The sequence below is a fragment of the Syngnathus acus genome, chromosome 11 (assembly GCF_901709675.1).
Source record: "Syngnathus acus chromosome 11, fSynAcu1.2, whole genome shotgun sequence".
Classification (NCBI taxonomy): Eukaryota; Metazoa; Chordata; class Actinopteri; order Syngnathiformes; family Syngnathidae; genus Syngnathus; species Syngnathus acus.
The window spans coordinates 8,223,831-8,244,590 of NC_051096.1; the positions used below are offsets into that span (position 1 = coordinate 8,223,831).

The following is a 20,760-nucleotide window of genomic DNA, read 5'->3' on the forward strand; positions in this document are numbered from 1 at the left end:
CATTTAGAAATCCAAAAGCAACTTCATTCCTTCGTGATGCTTGCTCTGATTAGGGCTGAAGGATTTGGATTTAGTGGTTCTCCTCAAAACGCTCACATTTTCTGAATATGTAGTATTTCTGGCATAAATGCAAATATTGAAGCATTTTCTTTTTGTGTAAATGATCATTTTTACTTCCAAAGTTTAATTAGGAAGGAGCAAGACAATTTCTTCATAGCCCCAGAATAAGGTCATTATTTAGGACCGTGTTGCTCAGGGTTAAAAATTCAAACAAAACACACACACACACACAACCCATGACAGCGTATCTATAAACCACATTTTAAATATGTAACAGCAGCAGCCATTCCATCCATTAAGTCTGCACTGTGGCGACAGGCAGTTTGACAACAGCCTGACAGAACATATCCCACTTCCACCATCCCAACTTTAAAAAGCCATCTTGTCCCACAAAGAAAGGATTGCATCCGTTTACCGTGTCGAGTTGTATTAGTGTTACTCATTGTGTCTGCTGATGCATTTGGAATACATTCGAGACGAGTGGGTCAGACTAAGCTAACATGGCACCACCATCCATCCATCCATCCATCGATCCAACGTCCATTCTTCACATTACAATTTTCAGCCAAAAACAAGCAGAGCAGCTCGCCGCTTTATATTGAAGCCATTTATGGTGAAATGACAAAGAAGTCCAGCTCAGTTGGCAGCATTTTGCGCTCCCTCGGGAATGAGCGACATGAAAAAGGTGATGATAAATGCCCACATGGAGGACAGGATGCCCGTTTGGGGGATGACGCCGTTCGGGTCCTCTGCGCCTTCCTCTCCGCTTTCCCCGCCTTCATCATCGTCGGAGCTGTCGTCTGCAACGTGTTCCTGTAAGGGAAAAAAAAAAGCCAAAACATTCTGTAATTCGGCAATGATTGCTCAATTGTAATTGAATTCAAAAATAAAAGATCACAAGCATGTCTTTCCTCATGTCATTCTTTTCAAAGTGCCTAATATACAAAGATAACTGGCCACAACATTACAACCACTTGCGTAAAAGCAACCTAAGTGGTTAGTTCTATTGCTGTGGCCGGTGACAACATAGCCAATCAAGCAAATAGCCCAAAAGTGAGCCGCATACCATTCCATGGAGGTCATTGTTCTGTAGCTCTGCCTCCATCTCTTCCTGATTTTCTCCAGGAAGCTGCAGTTCATTTTCGAGGTTGAAGGGAAACCAGCCGGCCTGGTGACTGTTAAACACAAATGACATTACACGTGGAAACAACATTTGGAAAGGCTTCGTAGAAATGTAGTATTTTACACATAAATTGTGTTGAAAGGTTTTGGTTTTTTTTGCATTTCTGCAAATCTAAGAAAACGATGTTTCAAATATTTTAGCGACACGGGCAAACATCACAATAACGCCAAAAATTGGATTGCATAAAGCGATTAGGAGGAGCCACTCACAGGTAAAGCACCAGCATGGCCGTCATCACCATGAGAAAGCGGCTGAAGGACGAGTAAAAGTACACGATACTAAGTAAGACGGCGGCCCGGGAAAACGTGTACACCCAGTCCAGCCAATCCCGGTTGAGATCCTCCTCGTTCAGTATCTCCCCCCCTTGGGCGTTCATCTCCACTTCGGGGTTGCCGCGGCGATCCACCCGCGGGCGCTGGCTCAGGGGGTCTGCTTGGGGGACGGGGGGAGTCCTGGGTAGGTCGTGGCTTAGGTTTTGGGAGGTGGCTGCCAGTAAATTACTGTTGAGAGAAGTCATGCATTGAAATGCGAAATGACTACCACCTTGGAAAAGTGAAGACTTACTAGTGCATGTAAAATTGGCGAGCATACAACTGCTGCCACCACAAGAGCGTCATGGGGTTGTAATAGGGGGTCACGTTTGTGGGAGGGGTGGACATTGCAGAGAAATGACTCCAGCTGGGAAGAAAAAAAAAAAAAAGACCACCACGACAACATGAACATGAGGCGCACGCAACAATTGACATGCCACTTGGTTAATCGATTGAAAATTCCGCACAACCAACACAATTCTTGAGGATCAATAAATGGATAATCACCCTAGCTGACTTAACATGGATATCCATTTTTTTGCATTATGATGATACAGTGAATCCCAAAGTACCTGTTCATGAATTGCTGATGCAACTGCTCGTAAGAGAACTGTACGCCTCGTTGTCGGAGTCCGTCACCGCTCTCCTCTGATTGGCTGCGTTGATCGGGGAAGGAAGGACTAGCAGTTTGAGTGACCTGTCAACCAGAGCATCCAATTACGCTTCGACTGGCAAGAGTGGGCCTATCCTCTTAGGGGACCTCTTTGGGCATGAAGGCGAATGATGAAACAAAATGGAGCTGATGATGAAAGAGGAGTGAGGAGCATGTCACCGATGCACTCACTCACTCACCGAGGATTCGGCCGCGCTCTCTCGAGGCCTGCGGGTGGGGTTCGGGGAGCTGGGGGGCGTGGGTGAGGGGCACACCAGATGAAGCATATGATACTCGTCTTGCTGGAAAAGGCATTGCAAAATGTTCTGACTCGTTACGCCCTCACCATTGGTTATACAACTGGGAGTTACGTACCTTTCGGAGCACATCTTTTAAAGTCACGTGATCCAAAAGCAGCTTGCCAGAATACACCAGTCTCTGGTCTTTGGAGCTCTACCAAAAAAAAAAAAAAAAAAAAATTCCTCATGTGACCCCTTTATTGCACAACCCACCACAACACAAAGTCTAACCCAGTGTACATAATGTTGCTATGTAAATGTTAACCACACCACTAACAATCTAATCCTTTCTAGACTCGAGGATTTGAAATACCCAAATAGCACATATTGCTTGACCTCTTGACCTGGCTTCACATGTCCATCAATGCTCTCATATTATTTCTAAGTCTTAACTTTCTCTTTCCAAATCGGAAAGAAAAAATAGATATTTTCTACTTCTATTTTTGGAGCTAACGTACATCATTTTCAATCGGTTGAATTGCATGTTTGCATTTGTTGATCGACACCTTTGATGTTTCGACAGGCGCCGGCCGACGAGATCGCTCCTCTTTGACACACCCAAAAGTGTGGAAAGGTAGGCTACTTTTTTATACAATTGACCTATTTCACATGGTTTTGAGGAAAAACAAACATTCCATTTGCACAATGCCTAACGAGCATGGGTCAATACTACTCCGAAAGATGTTTTGATGATTATGACGATTTCACGGTTGTTTTTCTACTCACCGGTTTGCTGGGGTAGACATCTGCCAAATGGGCTTTGAGTTTCTCCACAGTCCAGTTCTGGCAGCAATTAATAGTCTGGTCATCATATTTCTGGTTAGGCGCCCTGATGACAAGTGTAACCGCACCGTCCATCACACCTTGAGCCATCATTCTCAAGCATTTGTCTTGAAATGCAAAAGGCAAACTTGTGCGGTGTGTTCTGGAAACACCAAACGTTACGTGAAGTGCATCTCTGGCTGTAAGGTGAACAAGACAGGGGGGGGGGGGAGGAAAAAAAAAAAAAAAAAAGAAGAATGTTTTGATCAGGATCTTATTTACGCTCTACTAGAGTGCTGAAACAGTCTGACATTTCGCAACAATGCAATGTCAGTGATCGGTGTGGTCAAACGTACCTCCGTGCACGCCACAAGCTGGGTTATTGTATTGTAATAATTCCTTAATTACCTTGGTTGGAGAGTTCAATGTACACTGTTGACGCAACTAGCCGAGCTAACATTTAGCCCCACTAGATATTGAGCCGTTGGTGCGTTTGATCGTGTTAAGCACAGGAAAAAAATACAGATGCATTTCAAAAGCTAAATAAAAGGATGATAAGATTGTATGGATTGTTTGCTATAAGATGAGGATCAATTGGGTTTACCTGAGGTGTTTACGCCTATCTACCCTGCCGAGCGAGCCCAGCTGTCTTCTTACTCGTTTGCCATAAGATCGCGTTGCAAGAAACTTCAACTTAGTACAGCGCCTCTCGGTGTTCGGGACACAAAATACTCTCTTATTCCATATCAAGTCATGTTTTGCACGCTTGCAAATTCATTTTTCTGACTGAACACATATGTTTGGTATTGATTCTACAATGATTCGTGGGAAAAGTGATGTCGTTGTGAAGATTGCATTGATGCCATTTGATTGCTGCGAAAATTAAAACCTCAATCGCTTCGAGGATTCCAAAAGTACACACAACAGGAGCGCCTTTTCATACCAAAATGCATCGAGACTTGATTCACAAACGAGCCTCTAGATGGCAGTATGTAATCATTGTCACTACTGTGTGATGCACTACAACTGAATTCATTATAATATATGGGGGAAAAGCTCAAGAAGACTTTTAAATTGTGAATGTATATCTCCCTATATAAGTAAAAGGTATTTTATATACTAAAATGACGTTTACAAACGAAGCATTATGGACTGATCGGACCAAGATTGCGCTCAACCAAAAGGCCAGCCAAGACTTGAGGACTAAGAAAGGATCTGCTCATGATCCAAAAAACTGCCCCCCTCTGAAATAGGCTTGGACCTCCCAAGTGCCAGTCAAGATAGTTGACGTGTTTTCTGAGACTTTTTTTTCCCCATACGCAGGGAACAGAAATAAATTACTCAGCATTTGGGGGGTTATAAAAATATTTTTGGTTTGTTTTGCATACCGCCAGCGATATCCTTGACCCGTCCGTCCACATCCCAAAGGAAAAAAATCCTAGCTCTGCCAATGCTTGAATTTCCTGGCTTGGTAGTGCAACATAATAGTCTTTCGATAGATAGTGTCCTCTAAGGTCAGTGGCGTTCTTTCATACATGTCATTTCTCATTTGTAACCAAAGTTTTCATCTTGAGAGTTTCTCTGTCTGGCACAGCAGCGTATTTTTTAGGACTCATCACAAACAAAAGTCCTTGATGTAATGGGAAGAGTTTTCTCTGTATTCCAATTATTAACAACAAGAATGAACGAACGGATGGATGGATGGATGGATGGATGGATGGATGGATGGATGGATGGATGGATGGACGGACGGACGGACGGACGGACGGACGGACGGACGGGCGGACGGACGGATGGATGGATGGACGGACGGATGGATGGATGGAGGTTTTCCGAAAAACAAGAATGAGTCAACCTTCTGTGAATTAGGGCCTTGTGCTTGCGAGACCGAACGAGAACAAGTCGAAATCAGACAAGGTCAATGACACGCTACTGGACCGACGACATCCATCCCTCCCTCCCTCCCTAACTGGTGCTTTAAATGGACGCGATAATGACTAGGAGGGAGATGGTGGGTGGCTAGCGCTTCCTTCATAGTGATGGTATTCGTATCATCTTGCGGAGCGTGGGTCATTAGTTGACATCAAAGAGAGGACGACCCCGAGCCACATCACGGCAAAGAACCCATTAGCGATGCACGTGTAACATGTGCTGCAATCATGGGCTATTTGTGGTCACCTCATAATGGCCCCTCGCAGACCTTAAATTTGCTTCTCAGCAGGCTACGGATACGCGCCACTGAGACAGGAACTCTTGATACTGTGAAAATGAGTGCTGAATTTAGAATTTCCATTAAGTAAAAATAGTTTCCTTTTCTCTGTGTATTAACGCTGTTTCTGTGCAGCTAGTGGATTGCGTTTTTTAGACAGATGTAATTCTCAAGAGCAGGATATAGCTCTTTGTAAGTGAAGATTATTTTTCATCTTTTTTGTGAATTTTATTTTGGTCCGGAACGGTAAAGACATACCCCATTGATTGTCTTTTTAAAAACCAGGCAATCTTTCCATTCAACCTACCGAAATACATCATACTTCCGTTTTTGGTTCTTTGAAGAAGAAAAAAAATATTTTTCACTCAGTCTGTCTTTACCGTATTACCAACACAGAAAGTCTCTTGATATTGTTGAAATAATTATTGAAATGCCCAGTTGAGAAGAAATCAAGAAAAGGGATGAAAAAAATCGATAGTCAAGGTATTTTCCAATGAATGAATCATACTTCCACCATGAATAATGCAATAAAAATGGACTTTTATCGAAACAACTAGTGTACTTGTAGCATGGTGTCTATGTCTTGGAAAGGGGGTGCAAGTCCTGCTAAGATGTCAAAAGTCCTCTGGATGTGGAATTTGTTGGCTTCCGTTTGAAGCGGACGGACGGACGGACGGACAGACGGCTGGCTTTGTTGGCTCTCTCCATCAGGGCAGCCCGTTTCCTGTTGCCGGGTTACCATAATTATGACATTAGTATTCGCTATTGAGCTGCAGCCGGAAGCATTCAGACAATGACGGCCAATGCGGGTCATTGTGATCTTCACAAACGCTTTTGACCAGCAGCAGCAATTTTGTTGAATTGTATAGTTGAATGATATATTCAACCTCACAAAACGTTGGTCCAGGCATATTGGTGTATGCATTGGCTTTGTGCAAACACAAAAGCTTTGGTTGTCGCATCAATGCTGTTTTGCAGAAGATGCTTTGAATGCGTTGGTAAAAATCCAGCACAGATGTCCTTCTGTTTGCACACTTTTCTGTGACACCTTTGGAATTTTGACATCACCACAGCAACAAAGCTTGCAGAGGCTCGGGAGGACTCCGTATGTCAAGTTCAGTTTCCATGGTAATGTGTTTCTTTGCGGAAGAGGAGTTCCCTGTGTGAGTGTGGTGAATACAGTACTCAACATGCCAATCAAAGCAGCAATGAATTGTTTTTATTTTTGAAAAATGTTTCTTTGGAATTGTACTTTGAGACTGCGGATGTACTGCGTGATGTCTGTGCACAATATCAAAGGCTGTGTTGATGTTGCCGTTGGGACACAGTTGCTACTTTTTCCCTCTAGCTTGCCTTAGGCACAATTTGTGTCACTGTGAAGGTGGCGGGCGCCTCCCGAGCTTGAACCTGGGGGGCTTTTTGCTTGGCTTCTTGGACTGCCAGCTTGCTTCCTACTTTTGCTGTCAAGTATATCTATCTCCCATATCTCCACCATCCATCCTCCAGTCCATATTAGAAACAGCACCTCAGCGCCTTGTCATCAAGATGAGAAAATGTCATGTATGTAAAGGTCAAGTTGCTCACTTTAGCTGAGCAATATGAACACTCGCTGGATTGAATACGCAATGAACGAGTCATGCCGGAAAAATGGAGACATGCGGACGTGTGTCGCGCCTCTCTGACAAAAAATATAGAAAGCTTCAGCCCAGTTTTACGTGAACATTTTCTGACACAGAAACAAAGGCGGGGGTGCCGCATGCAAAAGAAAAAGAAAAAAGGCATGATTACATCGTTCATTGTTGAAGTGAACGGGCTACGGGGAGCAAATTGCCACTGTGTCAAAGCAACATCGTTTAGGTCCAAAAATGTAAGCAGCCGATGCTTTCATCAAATGATCAGGCGTGGCCGGAACTAGACACGAGTGATTGCAACGAGTGTTCAGTCATAGCCGCTTGCCTTTCTTACAATGTCATTGACGTCACTGGAGTCTCGACGAGTTCTCACAGACCCTTTTGATGCGGAGCCAAACACAAATGAACTGCAAACACGCACACTTACGCAGAGTCCATTGAGAGAACACAAATGTGGTGGGTTGATTGCACTTACTGGTCACAATGACATACGACGGAAGAACCCTTGACAAGCCTGGACGTCATTAAAACACACACGGTCAAGTGACGGGAAGAATCCATAAGTTGAAACCAAGTGGAAGGTCAATTCCAATTGTAAATGTATCAAACGGTTGATATTAACTGTATTACAATAGATGGTTTTTTTTCAGCTTTGTAAAGAGAAGTTCATGTGACACTTAGCCATCATTTGACACTCTTTTGTCATAAGATGCTCACTGCATTTGCATCTTTGTTGTCTTCGTATGACTCATCATTGTGACATTGTCACTTTGCATCATGATTCCCATTTCCATTGCAGGTTTGCATGACCCGTGCACAGTGCATTTGTGAATAATTGGCCTCATTTGCAACACATTGTTAAAACTCAATGCATGTATGCTAACTAAAAAGATTGAATAGTCTGTTGAACAGTTTTCAGAATCCTCTGAATGAAGCAAGTATTGTTGCCATGGTAGCTAGCCATTGTCACTTTAATGCACTGCTCCCCAATTTAATGGTACTTCCAAAAAAGCAAGCAAAAACAGATAGTACATGTCTCAGTTGGTTCACATCTTTCTGCTGCTTCAGATAGATAGATAGATAGATAGCTCATCTTTCTCCACCTTAAATAGGTCCAGGAGATGAAGTTATCCCTGCGGACAAGGCAGAGACGCAAAATTGAGAGCAAATTGACAAAGATTCTATGTTAAAAGCTTTCGTTGTAAGCTTTGGAAAGGAATCAAGTCCGAATATTATTTTTCACAGGGAGACTTGCTTTAAGAATGTCACCGTTCAGATCATGATAAGGAGCGGATTGCGCAACGTAAACAGCTTTCATTGTTTGGAAGGCTCTTGTGTTACAATATTACACAACTCATCAGGTTATGCAGGTCAGGTTTTGTTCATGCGCGTATTGTGGCTCTACGATGCCAACGGAAACTTCATTTACAAAAGCTTCTCATCCATATTTACTCGTAGCCTAGTCACTCATCTGTTATCTGCTCGGGAGTTTGCACTAAGCGTTGGACAAATGTCAAAACAATAAGCGCTTTGGACCCCAGCTGAAAAGGCTTCATTAAAAAACCTGCTCCACTGGCTGAAAGAGAGAGGTCTGCAGCATAACATGCATACCAATGACCATGGGAACCGGAAGTGCCCGCTTGAACCTGAGGGAGGCAGACGAGAGCTGAGAATGCTCACCAAAGAAAGTACACGCGAGAAGGTCACACAGGACACTTCAGTTGGTGCTGCTGCTGCTGCTGCTGCTGCTGCTGCTGCTGCTGCAGTAGCCCAAAAACACGAGTCACACAAAAGACACATTAGCAAAGTGTGGGGACAGAAGTGATAGTGGTCATGTGAAAATATCTTCATGTGCAACATACTGTACCATCACTTACTTGATTGAACATGAACTTTCTTCTTTCTTAAACACGTGCAAGTGACTCATCCCAGCAAGGCCGTTTCCTCAAATGAAAGAAATCACTGCAGCTTTCTTCCAGAATGTCACATGAAGAGATTTGAAGCATTCAAATGTGCTTCTCTTTCTGTCCTGACAAGACTTTGATTATTGATTATTTCAGATGATTGAAGAAAGAATCTTGGAGGAACTATTTTGCAACACAATCATCAGTAGAGAAAGAAATATCCAAATATGTTATGAAAATGGTGGCTGGCACAGGCTGTGGGCGGCGACACAGATAAATGAGGACTTGTAAGGAAGCGCTGTCTTGATGTGGGAGAGCGTTTGCCAGCAGGTGGGCATCATTTTTGTAGTCGATGATCCTCGTGCTTCGGGCCTTCCCGACCCGCAGCCTACAGTGAGAATTGAAGTGGGAGTGGACAGCTGAGCAGCGGTTAGTTACACCAAACACATCACGTACTGTAGTGGAGGATGAGTAAGCAGCTCTCCAAGTGTGTGTTGCATCGACCGAAACTCAGATGCACTTTCAGAAATGCTGCTAATCTGCTGCTAATTGCAGCGGTGAATTAAGAATGTTTGTTGAAGCAACACAGAAGCAATGATCGAAAAACAAATCCCTTTTTGAAATGATTTGATGATTGTCATGGGTGGACCATATTGGCCTAGCTCTCAAGCGAGCACCAGAAATGATTGTTTGGTGCAAAATTCACATTTCTTTAGTTATTTCAAATGACGTCAGACTTGGATTATTTCGTTTCTTTGTTGAGATTGTTCCATAAAATGACAGAAATAGAAAAGGTTCCAGCAGTGGTTAGTGTTTGTTTGTTTGTTTGTTTGTTTGTTTGTTTGTTTGTTTGTTTGTTTGTTTGTTCTGATGCCTTTGTCCAACCACTCATATAAAGTGTCGTGCTGGGAGGAATTTGTGTAGGCTTTTGAGGGAGGCAATCATATTTATATTGAACCGTGGCTCAGCACACGTCTCTACACCTACACCAGTAGCCATATCTCATCCTCTTGTTTTGTTATTTTCCTTGATCACTTCTTCTTCTGACTGCTGGCATCCATTGCTTTTTTTCCGCACAGGTCACAATTGTCACGTCGCCATCTAATCCAAAGTCTTAGCAAAGACGACGTTTGAATAGGAATGACACAAATCGTAGTCTGTACAGTTCATAAAAGGTTTATGATGGTGACAGCTTGACCAAAATTGATGAATCTGAATGGATCATTTTCTGTATTGCTTAGCCAGCTGGAGACAACACTGCCTCCAAACAAATGTGACTTATTTCACTTCCATATTGAACAAAATCATATACGAGGCCATTAAACTCAACTGTAAAATGACTGACATAAAAAAAAAATACACTCAACAGTTACATAAAGAGGCCAAAGATAATTACAAGTGTCTATTTGTAACATGGAGTTTAATAGCTATTGACTGTAATCTGTTTCCAAAAGCACCTGTCGGTTTCTCGATATGTTCTGAAATAGCAAGTCAATTGGGCCCCAATTTGTAGTTCAATTTTCATAGCACACAAACAATTTAGTTGCCTCTATAAATGGCTGCATAATTGTGTTTTTCAGAGAAGGAGTTGTATACAGCCTGCTTCTTGGAGCGGGACCACCCTTTTTATCTATCAGAGGTAATTGCCTATCAAATTCGATCAAACTGGGAAAGCAAATGAACTCTATTTTTGGAGCCATTTAGTCAGGACAGTGGCCCATGGGAAGGTCTTGTTGTCTTTGTGATTGGTGACTCATGTTTACAAGATGTGTCTTCATGCAGGGCAACTCTAACAGGCCTATAGAAATTCTATTTAGTTCTGTATGTCTTTTTCCTGCTTGCTCAGTACAATATGGCTAAAAAAAAAAAAAAAAGACTAAATTGCCATGTTGACGTTTCACACCATGGAAAAAAAATGTCACCTGCTAATTTCCTTTTTGATATTTTGATATATATATTTTTCTTTTGTTTCATTTGCGTTTATTCCTGCTTGATCATGCCACCGTTGTGTCTCATCCGAGTGCAATGACCTTCTCAGAGTAGCTGGAATACATTGCCAACCTCATCTAATCTTTGATATGTCCAAGAAATGATCTGTCATGTATAAACTATTTTCAGTTTGTCTTTGATTTATCAAATGATTCTACCTGCTTTCTCAAAATGACCTTTTTTTTTGGATGAATTCCAGAAATGAGAGCTTTATGTGCGAAGAGCGTCACTATCCAAGCTTCATATGGTAGGACCGGAAGTGCACCTTTATCTTTGCCCAATGCTTGAATTGCAGCCTCCACACATCCAAAGTCAAGTATTTTTCATCTTTGTACATTAGCAATCTGTTGAGTAATGTTCACAAGGATTATATTATATTGAGCTGAAAGGAAAAGGTCGCTCAATGTATCCTCTCCTTGGTAGCTTGCACGCCAAAATAATGACTACCCTTGGCAAAATACAAAGTTCTGTTTCACCAGCAGTTTGTTATCTGTCATTGACGGCTGGGTCAAGTATGGTATTTTGAAGCTTTTACCAGGTTTCAATTTAGTTGAGAATTTTTTTCTTCAAGATTTGTTTACACTTTATTTGGCTTTTGACTCCACATTTGCAGCAGTTTTTTTTCAAGCCATTTTAGAAATCCTGCACCTTCTTCAACCTTTGGGGGTATTAGTTAAAATATGATTTCATAATATTAATACTAGTCTGACTGTGTCCAGTGATTGGTCGGTGAGTTGTCCAGAATCTCCAAAGTCAGAATATCAAAAAATATATTCGCCTTCAAGCAATCAATGTTTCAAGAGGTTAGAAGAGTACTGCATTTCTTAAAAAAAAAAAAAAAAAAGATGTTTTGAAATCCTAGCAAATCAATGTTTGCCTGCCAATCACCCTGAATGTACTGTTGACAAAACTCTTTGTTCCTTGTCTTTTGGTTCACGTGTTGACTTTTAGAATGTGGGAAATTCCACTGCAATATGCAAGTCCTTGACAACTGGGTTCCTACCTACAGAGTGATTCACCACTATTCCCATGGAAACCTGAAGGGCAGAGAAAATGTGATGAAGCAGTAAGACAAAGACGTGTCTTCAAAGTTTATCTACACACAAGCAGGTGAGACCTTTTTAATTTCACAGTAATACTAAAAAAAACTCTAGAAAGCAAACTCTGGTGAGGTTTTTAATTCAATGTCCTGCACAGAAATATCCATCCATCCATCCATCCATCCATCCATCCATCCATCCATCCATCCATCCATCCATCCATCCATCCATCCATTCATTCATCCATCCATCCATTTGATTTGCCGGAGTCTATACGAGCTGACTTCGGGAGGCTGATGACTCCCTGGACTGGTCGCCCGCCAATCACACGGCACATATACGTACATACCATTCACACTCACATTCACACTTAAGGACAATTTTTAGAGTGAACCAACCGTGCATATTTTGTAAATGTGTGAGGGAGCCTGAGTACCTGAAGAAAACCCACGCCAGCCGGCACTGGGAGAACATGCAACCTCCAAAGTGAATGCTAACATCTAGTTTGGGGTGTCACCCTGTGACCCCAATGAGGACAATCGAAAAACAATATGTGATCAGAAAAGCTCGTCACGCCCTTGTTTATCTAATGTTATCTGTTTTACATGCAGACTAATCACGGCAATTGTCTTGCACGCTGACCCCCGAAACCTTTGCTAAGTAAATGTAATCAACGCACTCCACGTTTCTCCCTCCTCACACGCGCCACAATCAGACTGAAGAATGCCGAGCTCACCCGCCACTTGCACTCCCTTCCGGCTCTTGACTCAACTCCAATGAGCTCTCAATTATCTTGCGTCTCAGATCAACACAAGATGTATAACATGTCGGGCACTCAAAGCGACCTCACCTCGCTCCGGAAGCGAGAGTCTTCCTTCAATGATGTAACCTTAAATGGATTTTGAGGATGCAAAACAAATGCTGTCGTATATTCAATCCTGTCCTTGCCCTCGCAAATGTGCCCTTGGTTTTGTGCCCGGTACATTCTCCATGCTTAATTGTGTCCCCATTTGTTTCGAAGGAGCTTCCATTGTCTCTAATGCGCCCAGATGGAGGACTAATTCCTTCTCCGATGCCTCCATTATGTCTGTCGGCGTGCTCTTTTTGTTTGTCATTGAAACTGGATTCTCCATGGCTGTCCTCCAAAATCTTGAAAAGATTTCCTCCTTATACGGCAAGTTCCTTCAAAATGATCCACAAACATGCATCCATTGATCTTGACGGGTGACAGGTCTTTCATCTAGAGCAGTTTTCAGGCATCTTTCCCCAACCCTGAAAGGATAACGCTGCAGTGAAAATGGATGTCAGTCTGTCACACCGACATTGACGCACATAATGGCAGCAGCGCCTAACAATTCCCTTCCATAGCATGCCCTAAGCCGTTTCCGTTTTGCGCCAGCCAACTAACCCAGTAAACGAAATGTCATTGGAGCGAAGATGCAATCACAACAGCTGCCTGGGCCAGATAGTACATAAGGCTTGTTATGAGAGAGCTGAGCTGAGCTGAGCTGAGCTGAGCTGAGCTGAGCTGAGCTGAGCTGAGCTGAGCTGAGCTGACCTGGGCTGGGCTGGGCTGGGCTGGGCTGGGCTGGGCTGGGCTGGGCTGGGCTGGGCTGGGCTGGGCTGGGCTGGGCTGGGCTGGGCTGGGCTGGGCTGGGCTGGGCTGGGCTGGGCTGGGCTGGGCTGGGCTGGGCTGGGCTGGGCTGGGCTGGGCTGGGCTGGGCTGGGCTGGGCTGGGCTGGGCTGGGCTGGGCTGGGCTGGGCTGGGCTGGGCTGGGCTGGGCTGGGCTGGGCTGGGCTGGGCTGGGCTGGGCTGGGCTGGGCTGGGCTGGGCTGGGCTGGGCTGGGCTGGGCTGGGCTGGGAGGCAATTAGGTCAACGACAAAAGCAGGCCCTTGAAAATAAACGCAGGGTCGGGGTTGTCATTCCGAAAGACATTGACAGGAATCTGTACATTCCGAGTGCATAGGAGGGACAAAAAGCTGGCTTTTACATTTGTTTTGACTCTACTGTATTGAGGTTGTTGTCAGGCTTAACATCTGAAACTTGCAGGTTTATTTGTCTTGTTATTTGTTACCATGATTCTGATGTAACGCTAACGTGTATGTCCAAAGGTTCCGGAAGTCACAAGAATAGATGTAAATATAATAATGATAATAATAATTGCCCTCAGCCAACCCACTTGAATTCATTCTATGTGCTGGGTAACAATATTAATTATATCATTCTTGGTGACTAAAGCAAATACATACTGTATATTTTTTCCCTTTCCTTTTTAGTCCTTAATGTGGGAAAATGTTCAATGGGCTGCTCTTGTGCCAGCACTGTTTATGACGCATGTGAGATAGATAGCTCAATGGGGGCTTGGCAAGAAAGAAGGATCCTTCCAGGCTTGTATTTTTACATGTTATTTTTAACCACAATCCCAGACAAATGCCTAAGTGAGAATACAAGAACATGATACAAAAAACAGGAAGTGGAGAAATGATCTGTCCCTTTGGTCACAGCCCATACAGACAGACTCTCTTAGCAGCCATTGAAAGAAACAGACTAAATCATTCAACAAAAGATTGGAGAAATAGAAAATAACAAAAATAATTCCTCCAAGGTTGAACCAGGGCTACGTTGATGCTCTTTTCTTGTCATTTCCAAAGGTAGTCACAGGAAACTTGCATAGTGAACGGCCTTGTGATTGACTGGCAGCCATTGTTGGGTATTCCACGACCCGAATGAGGACAAATAAGTTGATGGCAGGCTGAAAGGATTGGCAGAAGGCAAGAAAATCCTTCTCGTGTTGGCTTGATACTTGCCAGCTTAAAGAGTAAACATAATGGAACATGAGCGAAAATCAATATAATCCTTGTCGGGGTATCCCAGCATTGAAGGAGCATCCAGTGCTTTTGCACTGGTCATCTCAGAATAGAGCGCAATCAACAAATGCATCATAGAACTTTAAAGTAACCGTAAAGGTACCTTCTAGTATCATTCAGCAGCGTTGTGCTTTTTTGTCGATCGAAGCTAAGATCTGTCAGAGAGTGATTATCACGCATGTGAATGAATACACAAATGTTGACAAACGGCGGCGCTTGTATGAATTATCATGTTTGACAGTAGCCGCTGAATCACAGGGGTCAAGGACGTCAGCAGCTGACAAAATGGATGATGAGATTTGCACTTGTCAGATTGGGGAGAATCCAACGTGTGACATTCAAGTATGAGTCTGAGGGTGGGGAAGGTGTTGATTTACCAGCCAATATGGCGCAAGGCTCTGCAAAGCAATATGTTGTGGGGGTGATGTTACTGTGACAAACTTCATCTTGATAAGATGCTGAAAAGTCGAGACAACTTTCATTGGGAGTGGAACTTTTCTGCCTCTCATCCACCGTCAGTGACGATTGGCTCCAGCTCACCCGCAAATGAGGATTTGCTAAATGGATGGATGGATGGATGGATGGATGGATGGATGGATGGATGGATGGATGGATGGACGGACGGACGGACGGACGGACGGACGGACGGACGGACGGACGGACGGACGGACGGACGGACGGACGGACGGATGGATGGTGTTCCCACACATTCCAGGCTGGCAGAAACGCTGAATTTGATATCACATTTTGACACAATTCGGTTCTCGGATTTCTAAAAAAAAAAAAAGATGGAAAAAATGTCAGTTTACTTCTACCTAACAAAGGTCTCAGACAAACAAGAATCAGCCATAATAACGTAGAAGAGACCAGAAAAATTCCTACGCAATTGTCCCTGTCCTTGCTGGCTCAAGTCGGCATGATGCTAAAAGCCCTCTTGAGACCTTGAGCAACTGCTCCAACTTAACGGGGAATACCTCTGAGATTCCACTGTATCTATTTCTAAAGCCTTCATATTTCTATGCATGTTAGGAGAAGTTGACAAGCGCTTCTATCGGTCCGTCTATTGTCTATTGTGGTCCGGCACACACTTTGGTTACTTAACAAGGACTATGGGTGAAGGAGGCCCACTGATTCTAATGAAGAGCTACACAGGTTAGTGAAGTGAAAGTTTCAAGAAGCCTCCTTGAAACATTGGGTTAAGCCAGCTTGTTAACCCGCTGACCCAATGAGATGCTTCAGAAAGGTCCGACAATTAGGAATATTAGGCTTGGGCATCGCAAGGATTTCTTCCGTTTCCACTTCCTATTCTCTGAAAGTAATGTAAACTCGTCTTTTGTCAACTATATTAATGGCTAAAACTATGTATTTGTATTTTTGTATATGTTGTCTACCTGCTGATGCGGCCAATGAGTGCATCAAGGATTGTCCGTGAACCGGTGACACCATCATCTGAATGAGAAGCTCAGAGAGCAAGACTTTTCACGTCACATCCTGTTAATACAAAGATCACATGAGTCAAGCAGGAATGAAAAGTTTTTTGCACAATTGCTAGCTGTGCACCTCAGGGACTCGATGACGCGTTCCAACGCAGATTCCTTGCGTTGTCATGGTGATAACCTGGCTACCATTCGAAGCACATGTTCCATAAGAGAATCTCAGCACCTGTTCTGCGCATTTCTGATCAAATGGTAGCCAGAAAGTGGATCACAAAAAATAAAAGGAAATGCTCATTAAGATGCTGAAAATAAGGATGTGAAATGATCAGAAGTCAAGAAAGGTTTTTACTTTGACCAAATAGATCAAAGGGCGTGTTGCGCAAGTCTTGGAAACGAGAGAGTGTGTGCGTGCGTGTGTTTTTGCTGTTGTCTTTGTGTCTGTGAGCACGTAGGAGTCAACAGATTGCCTGCGTGATGCCAAAAGATGAAAACGCTGCAAAGCAGACACAGACACCAAGCACTTGTCGGCAAATCCTCGCAGTCAGACATCTGTAATGCTCCAGGCAGAGCTAATGACCTGGCAGGCAGACGTGCACTTGCCATCAGTCGACACACACACACACACACACATATGGGCTCATGCATAAAACACTTTAGGCAAGCAAGTATATACAGTTCAATTGTGAAATATGAAAGATCCAAATGAATTTTCAGATCGTCAAATGAGCTCATATTTGTACTTGGGCTGTAGCCAAATGTCCCACCAATAAGATGACACAGGATTATTTATCAGCATCAATTTTTAGCCTTTAATTGTTCAATTTCAATGCAAATTCATTGTATGTGAATTTTGGCTAATAGTGGCAGATACGAACTGTATGTTCTCGATGGAGCAAAAGACTGGGTAGTATGTTGGAGAAAAAAAACAAGTGGTACAAATATCAATGACGCAAACTTTCTCGCCTGCCTTCGCAACAAAAATACCCAAGAGGTTTCAGGGTGACACAAACTCATCCAGACTAAAGCTTAGAAACCAGAGGGTCATGGTTTTTCGATTTGAACCCCCCACCCCCAATCCATCTCTTTCAAGACCAGCTCAGGGGCAAGGTCACCATCTGCACACGTCACTCTGACATCATTGTGTGATGTGCTACAAAATCTACACAACAGAGTGTACATTGAGTTTACCCTTGAACGATTACACAAAGTCCAAAAAATATACATATATCCAACAATGACAGTTATAGAAATAGAGTGAGCAAAACAATTTATCGCTCATCATTTGGTTCAGGATCTCATTTTTAGCCAAACTGCAAGCTTGTTATTGTTACGCCGCACAAACATCCCACGGGGACATCATGTTTATCGGAAGCAAATAACGAGGCGACCTTTCACAACTTGGCAGCTCGAGGAAGCTCTCCTGCTGATTCATCTCGTCATCGTCTTTTTTTTTTGTTTTTTTGTTACAGTATTTTTGTCCTGGTCGGCCAAGTGGCTGGAATATGACAAACAATCCTACAAATATCACAATCTTGATCACAAAGATACAAATCTGGAAAAGGTCAAATTGACAATCTGGCAATATGAATGACATTTATATCATGATGCTAATGGCACTTTATATTCAAGTAAAGGATTGGTTGAAACAGCTAGTTTTTCGAAAAGTAAACCATTTGCAAGGGAGAGAAAGATTCAGAGGCGTCGCTTCCCGGAAAGGTCACGATTGGCGTGCAATCAAAAGGAGCTCCCTTCGGGCATCGTCACATTGTCAGGACAGAACATAAATGAGTCAGTGTGACTGTAAAGCTGGCAATTCCTGAAACAAGTTGTCATGGTGACATCAAAAAATAGACGCCGTGACAATGCCGTTGAACATTTGGAACGTGGCTGGCTGGCTGGCTGGCTTTCGCACTGGAACAGACATCAGTGGGCAGCGATGGAGTTGGTTGTGTATGAATCACGAGAAAGCCCTTCTGTTGCTTGTTTGTAGCATTTCACTACAGCCGAGATTCCCAAGATGCTCTCTGCCATCACCTGCTTCTTAAAGTTCGTCAAAGGACAACCAGATTGGCTCAGTCCGCACTTTTGGGACAGTCTTGTCTTGAGAAACACGTCTTTATGTGCAAGCTGTCATGTCGCATGCATTCATTCTTCACCTCTTCTAATCCGCCTACCCATTGCATGTTGTTTCTGTGGTATGGTGCCACACAGAAGCCCTTGTGTATTTAGAATCACGTAACAAACTGGAAGATACCTCATGATAAATGTTGAGGAGGAGGATGCAAGAAACAAACAAATGAATCATGCGTGTGAATTTCCATGTCATTGTAAAATCAGGCTACGACATGAAATGCTGCAGTTGAATTTGTTTTTTTCCAACTTCAGCGAATACAACGCAAATTTAAACATAACATAATCCAAGTTTCTGCAAGTCCAGTTTCTGCTGGTCCACCTTATAAATAGTGGGGAAATAATAGCCCACTTTCTATGGTTAGCTTTTGCTGACAGGCTTTAGGGATATGCTGATGAAAGAATCTATAGCATATTGCCAAGAGGAGGCTGACGCTGCGTTTCGGTCAGCTCTCACTATCTTGCACATAGAAGAAATTGAAAGAAAGAAATTCCTCCTGTCGCAAAATTGAGTTTGCTGTGCTACATTGAATTTTGGAAGCTTTTCTTTGTTTGTGGAGCCGCGGCTCAGTGAGGCCTGACGTTCAACTTTTCTCAACACAGGCTTGGGACTGGCTATTGCATGCTTCCTATTTTATGATACATCTTAAAAAGGGGGAGAAAATTAGAGCTGATTCGTGACTACCGTTCGGAAATAAACGTGCGCATTAAGCAGGAACAATAATGCCAGCCAGCCAGCCAGCACAATGGGACCAAAGTCACGAGTCCGCTTGGTAATGTGAGCTAGACCATGAGCTACAATTACACAAGATAAAAGAATTATCATTTGATGTGGCTGAGCGAGTTTAGGCCTAGCCGCAATTGTCAATGAAGAGTCAGTGTGGTTTGGCATGTTTCGTTCCAAACCACGTTGGACGTGTTGTATAAATGTTCCGAAGGTTTCAGGTTTGTGCCTCATCCAGTAAGTGATGACTACAATGAGCGTCAGTATATGGTAGAGAATGATCTCGGTGACGTTGATGTTGAGTGGGAAGTCTTGCCGTAGTAATGGATGACTCAACCATCCAGGGACTTTTTTTGTTTCTCTTCTCTCCGAGGGGCACCAAGATATGTATGTCTCTTGCTGCGGTCCTTCAAGCCACTACCAGCTTGTTATGGCAATGAAGCAAGTTGTCCGCCATAACGGCTATGGGCGCTCAGTGACGTGGACTTTGGCACCGCGGAGTTGATCGGTGACGATTGGTTGGATGCCCGGGCTAATGTGGGAGTAAGTGTGATCCAATTCATCATTTAACTCCCCACCGCGGTGCTTCATCATCACACATGGCCTTGTAGGCCAGACATTTTCGTCACGGAACAACACTTTTTATTTTGGGCGATATTTCCAGTCACACGCTGTGTCAACAATGATACCCATAAATAAATCATTTGCAAGGAATAATTCAATTAGCAATCCTTCTGTCTTTTTTAGGTGATGCAGGCGAGCCAAAGCTAACCGGCACTAGCGACGGCGCCATCCCCGAAAATGCCTCCAAAAGGCAGAGGTGAAACTCGATGAGGACAACAGCGGAAGAAGGCGATCAAGGTACTGCGACAAAACCGTGGTTAGCAGTGGTCTGTATGGCCGACGCCGTCACTCTGCTCGAAATCCTTTCCTTCCTAGAATCAAATAATTGCTCCCATTATCCTGATTAGCAGTTTAATACTGCCATTGACTCAACCAGAAACCTGGATGCTAACTTCCAGACCATCAAATATGATCTCATTCAATTCACTCAGCCTTTCGCTCTGCAATTATTGCTATTTGAAAAACTTGCGTCCTCACTGAAAGGGACTTTAAATTAGAAGGCTAAATGAACGGGGGGGAAAAAAGAAACGTGGGTGGGTGGATGGCTTTTGTTTGTGGACAGAGCTATTACATTTAAGGTGGAGAAAACTCTGGGGTATTTATTAAACACTGCAAAAAAATACAAATGATCATATGCAGAACAACAAATACAGATTTATGAAAGCAATAAATTGAAGACAAAAATGAGTCGTCAAAAGCAAGTTCATCTTCTTGCAATCAAACCTTCTTGCAGTGTGCTATGAATACATAAATAGCATTTTCTCAGCTCGAAGCTATTCAGTTGAAAAGTGAAAACATACCTCTGAACAATGGTTGTCATGTTACACGTCGCAGCTCACGTGGACACTTCATAGCTGTTGGCTTCATAAATCGTCATTATTTATGCCTGCAGCCTTTCAAATGGCGCTGCTGACTCCTGATACGTGAGAATGCACTG

The 20,760-nt window shown here is 43.3% G+C and overlaps 1 protein-coding gene and 1 long non-coding RNA gene across 4 annotated transcripts; one reads left to right on the top strand and one right to left on the bottom strand.

Annotated features, from left to right (window-relative positions):
• Nucleotides 1–466: 466 nt before the first annotated feature.
• LOC119129967 (homocysteine-responsive endoplasmic reticulum-resident ubiquitin-like domain member 2 protein) lies at nucleotides 467–3,961 on the bottom strand. 3 transcript variants are annotated; one of them, XM_037263397.1, is made up of 9 exons: nucleotides 3,872–3,961; nucleotides 3,232–3,467; nucleotides 2,582–2,659; nucleotides 2,407–2,508; nucleotides 2,127–2,251; nucleotides 1,808–1,921; nucleotides 1,453–1,743; nucleotides 1,127–1,235; nucleotides 467–873 (listed from the first exon to the last, which is right to left on the bottom strand). In XM_037263397.1, the coding sequence occupies exons 2-9, from the start codon at nucleotides 3,379–3,381 to the stop codon at nucleotides 697–699; spliced, it is 1,146 nt and encodes a 381-aa protein (XP_037119292.1). In that variant the 5' UTR covers nucleotides 3,382–3,467; nucleotides 3,872–3,961; the 3' UTR covers nucleotides 467–696. The 3 variants fall into 3 exon arrangements, with proteins under 3 accessions (XP_037119292.1, XP_037119291.1, XP_037119293.1); XM_037263396.1 differs by lacking the exon at nucleotides 3,872–3,961 and adding an exon at nucleotides 3,676–3,860; XM_037263398.1 differs by lacking the exons at nucleotides 1,453–1,743; nucleotides 3,872–3,961 and adding an exon at nucleotides 3,676–3,862.
• Nucleotides 2,663–20,578, top strand: LOC119129968. The gene is made up of 3 exons (XR_005099323.1): nucleotides 2,663–3,079; nucleotides 11,952–12,110; nucleotides 19,947–20,578. It is a non-coding gene; the product is annotated as an uncharacterized LOC119129968 (long non-coding RNA).
• Nucleotides 20,579–20,760: the final 182 nt, after the last annotated feature.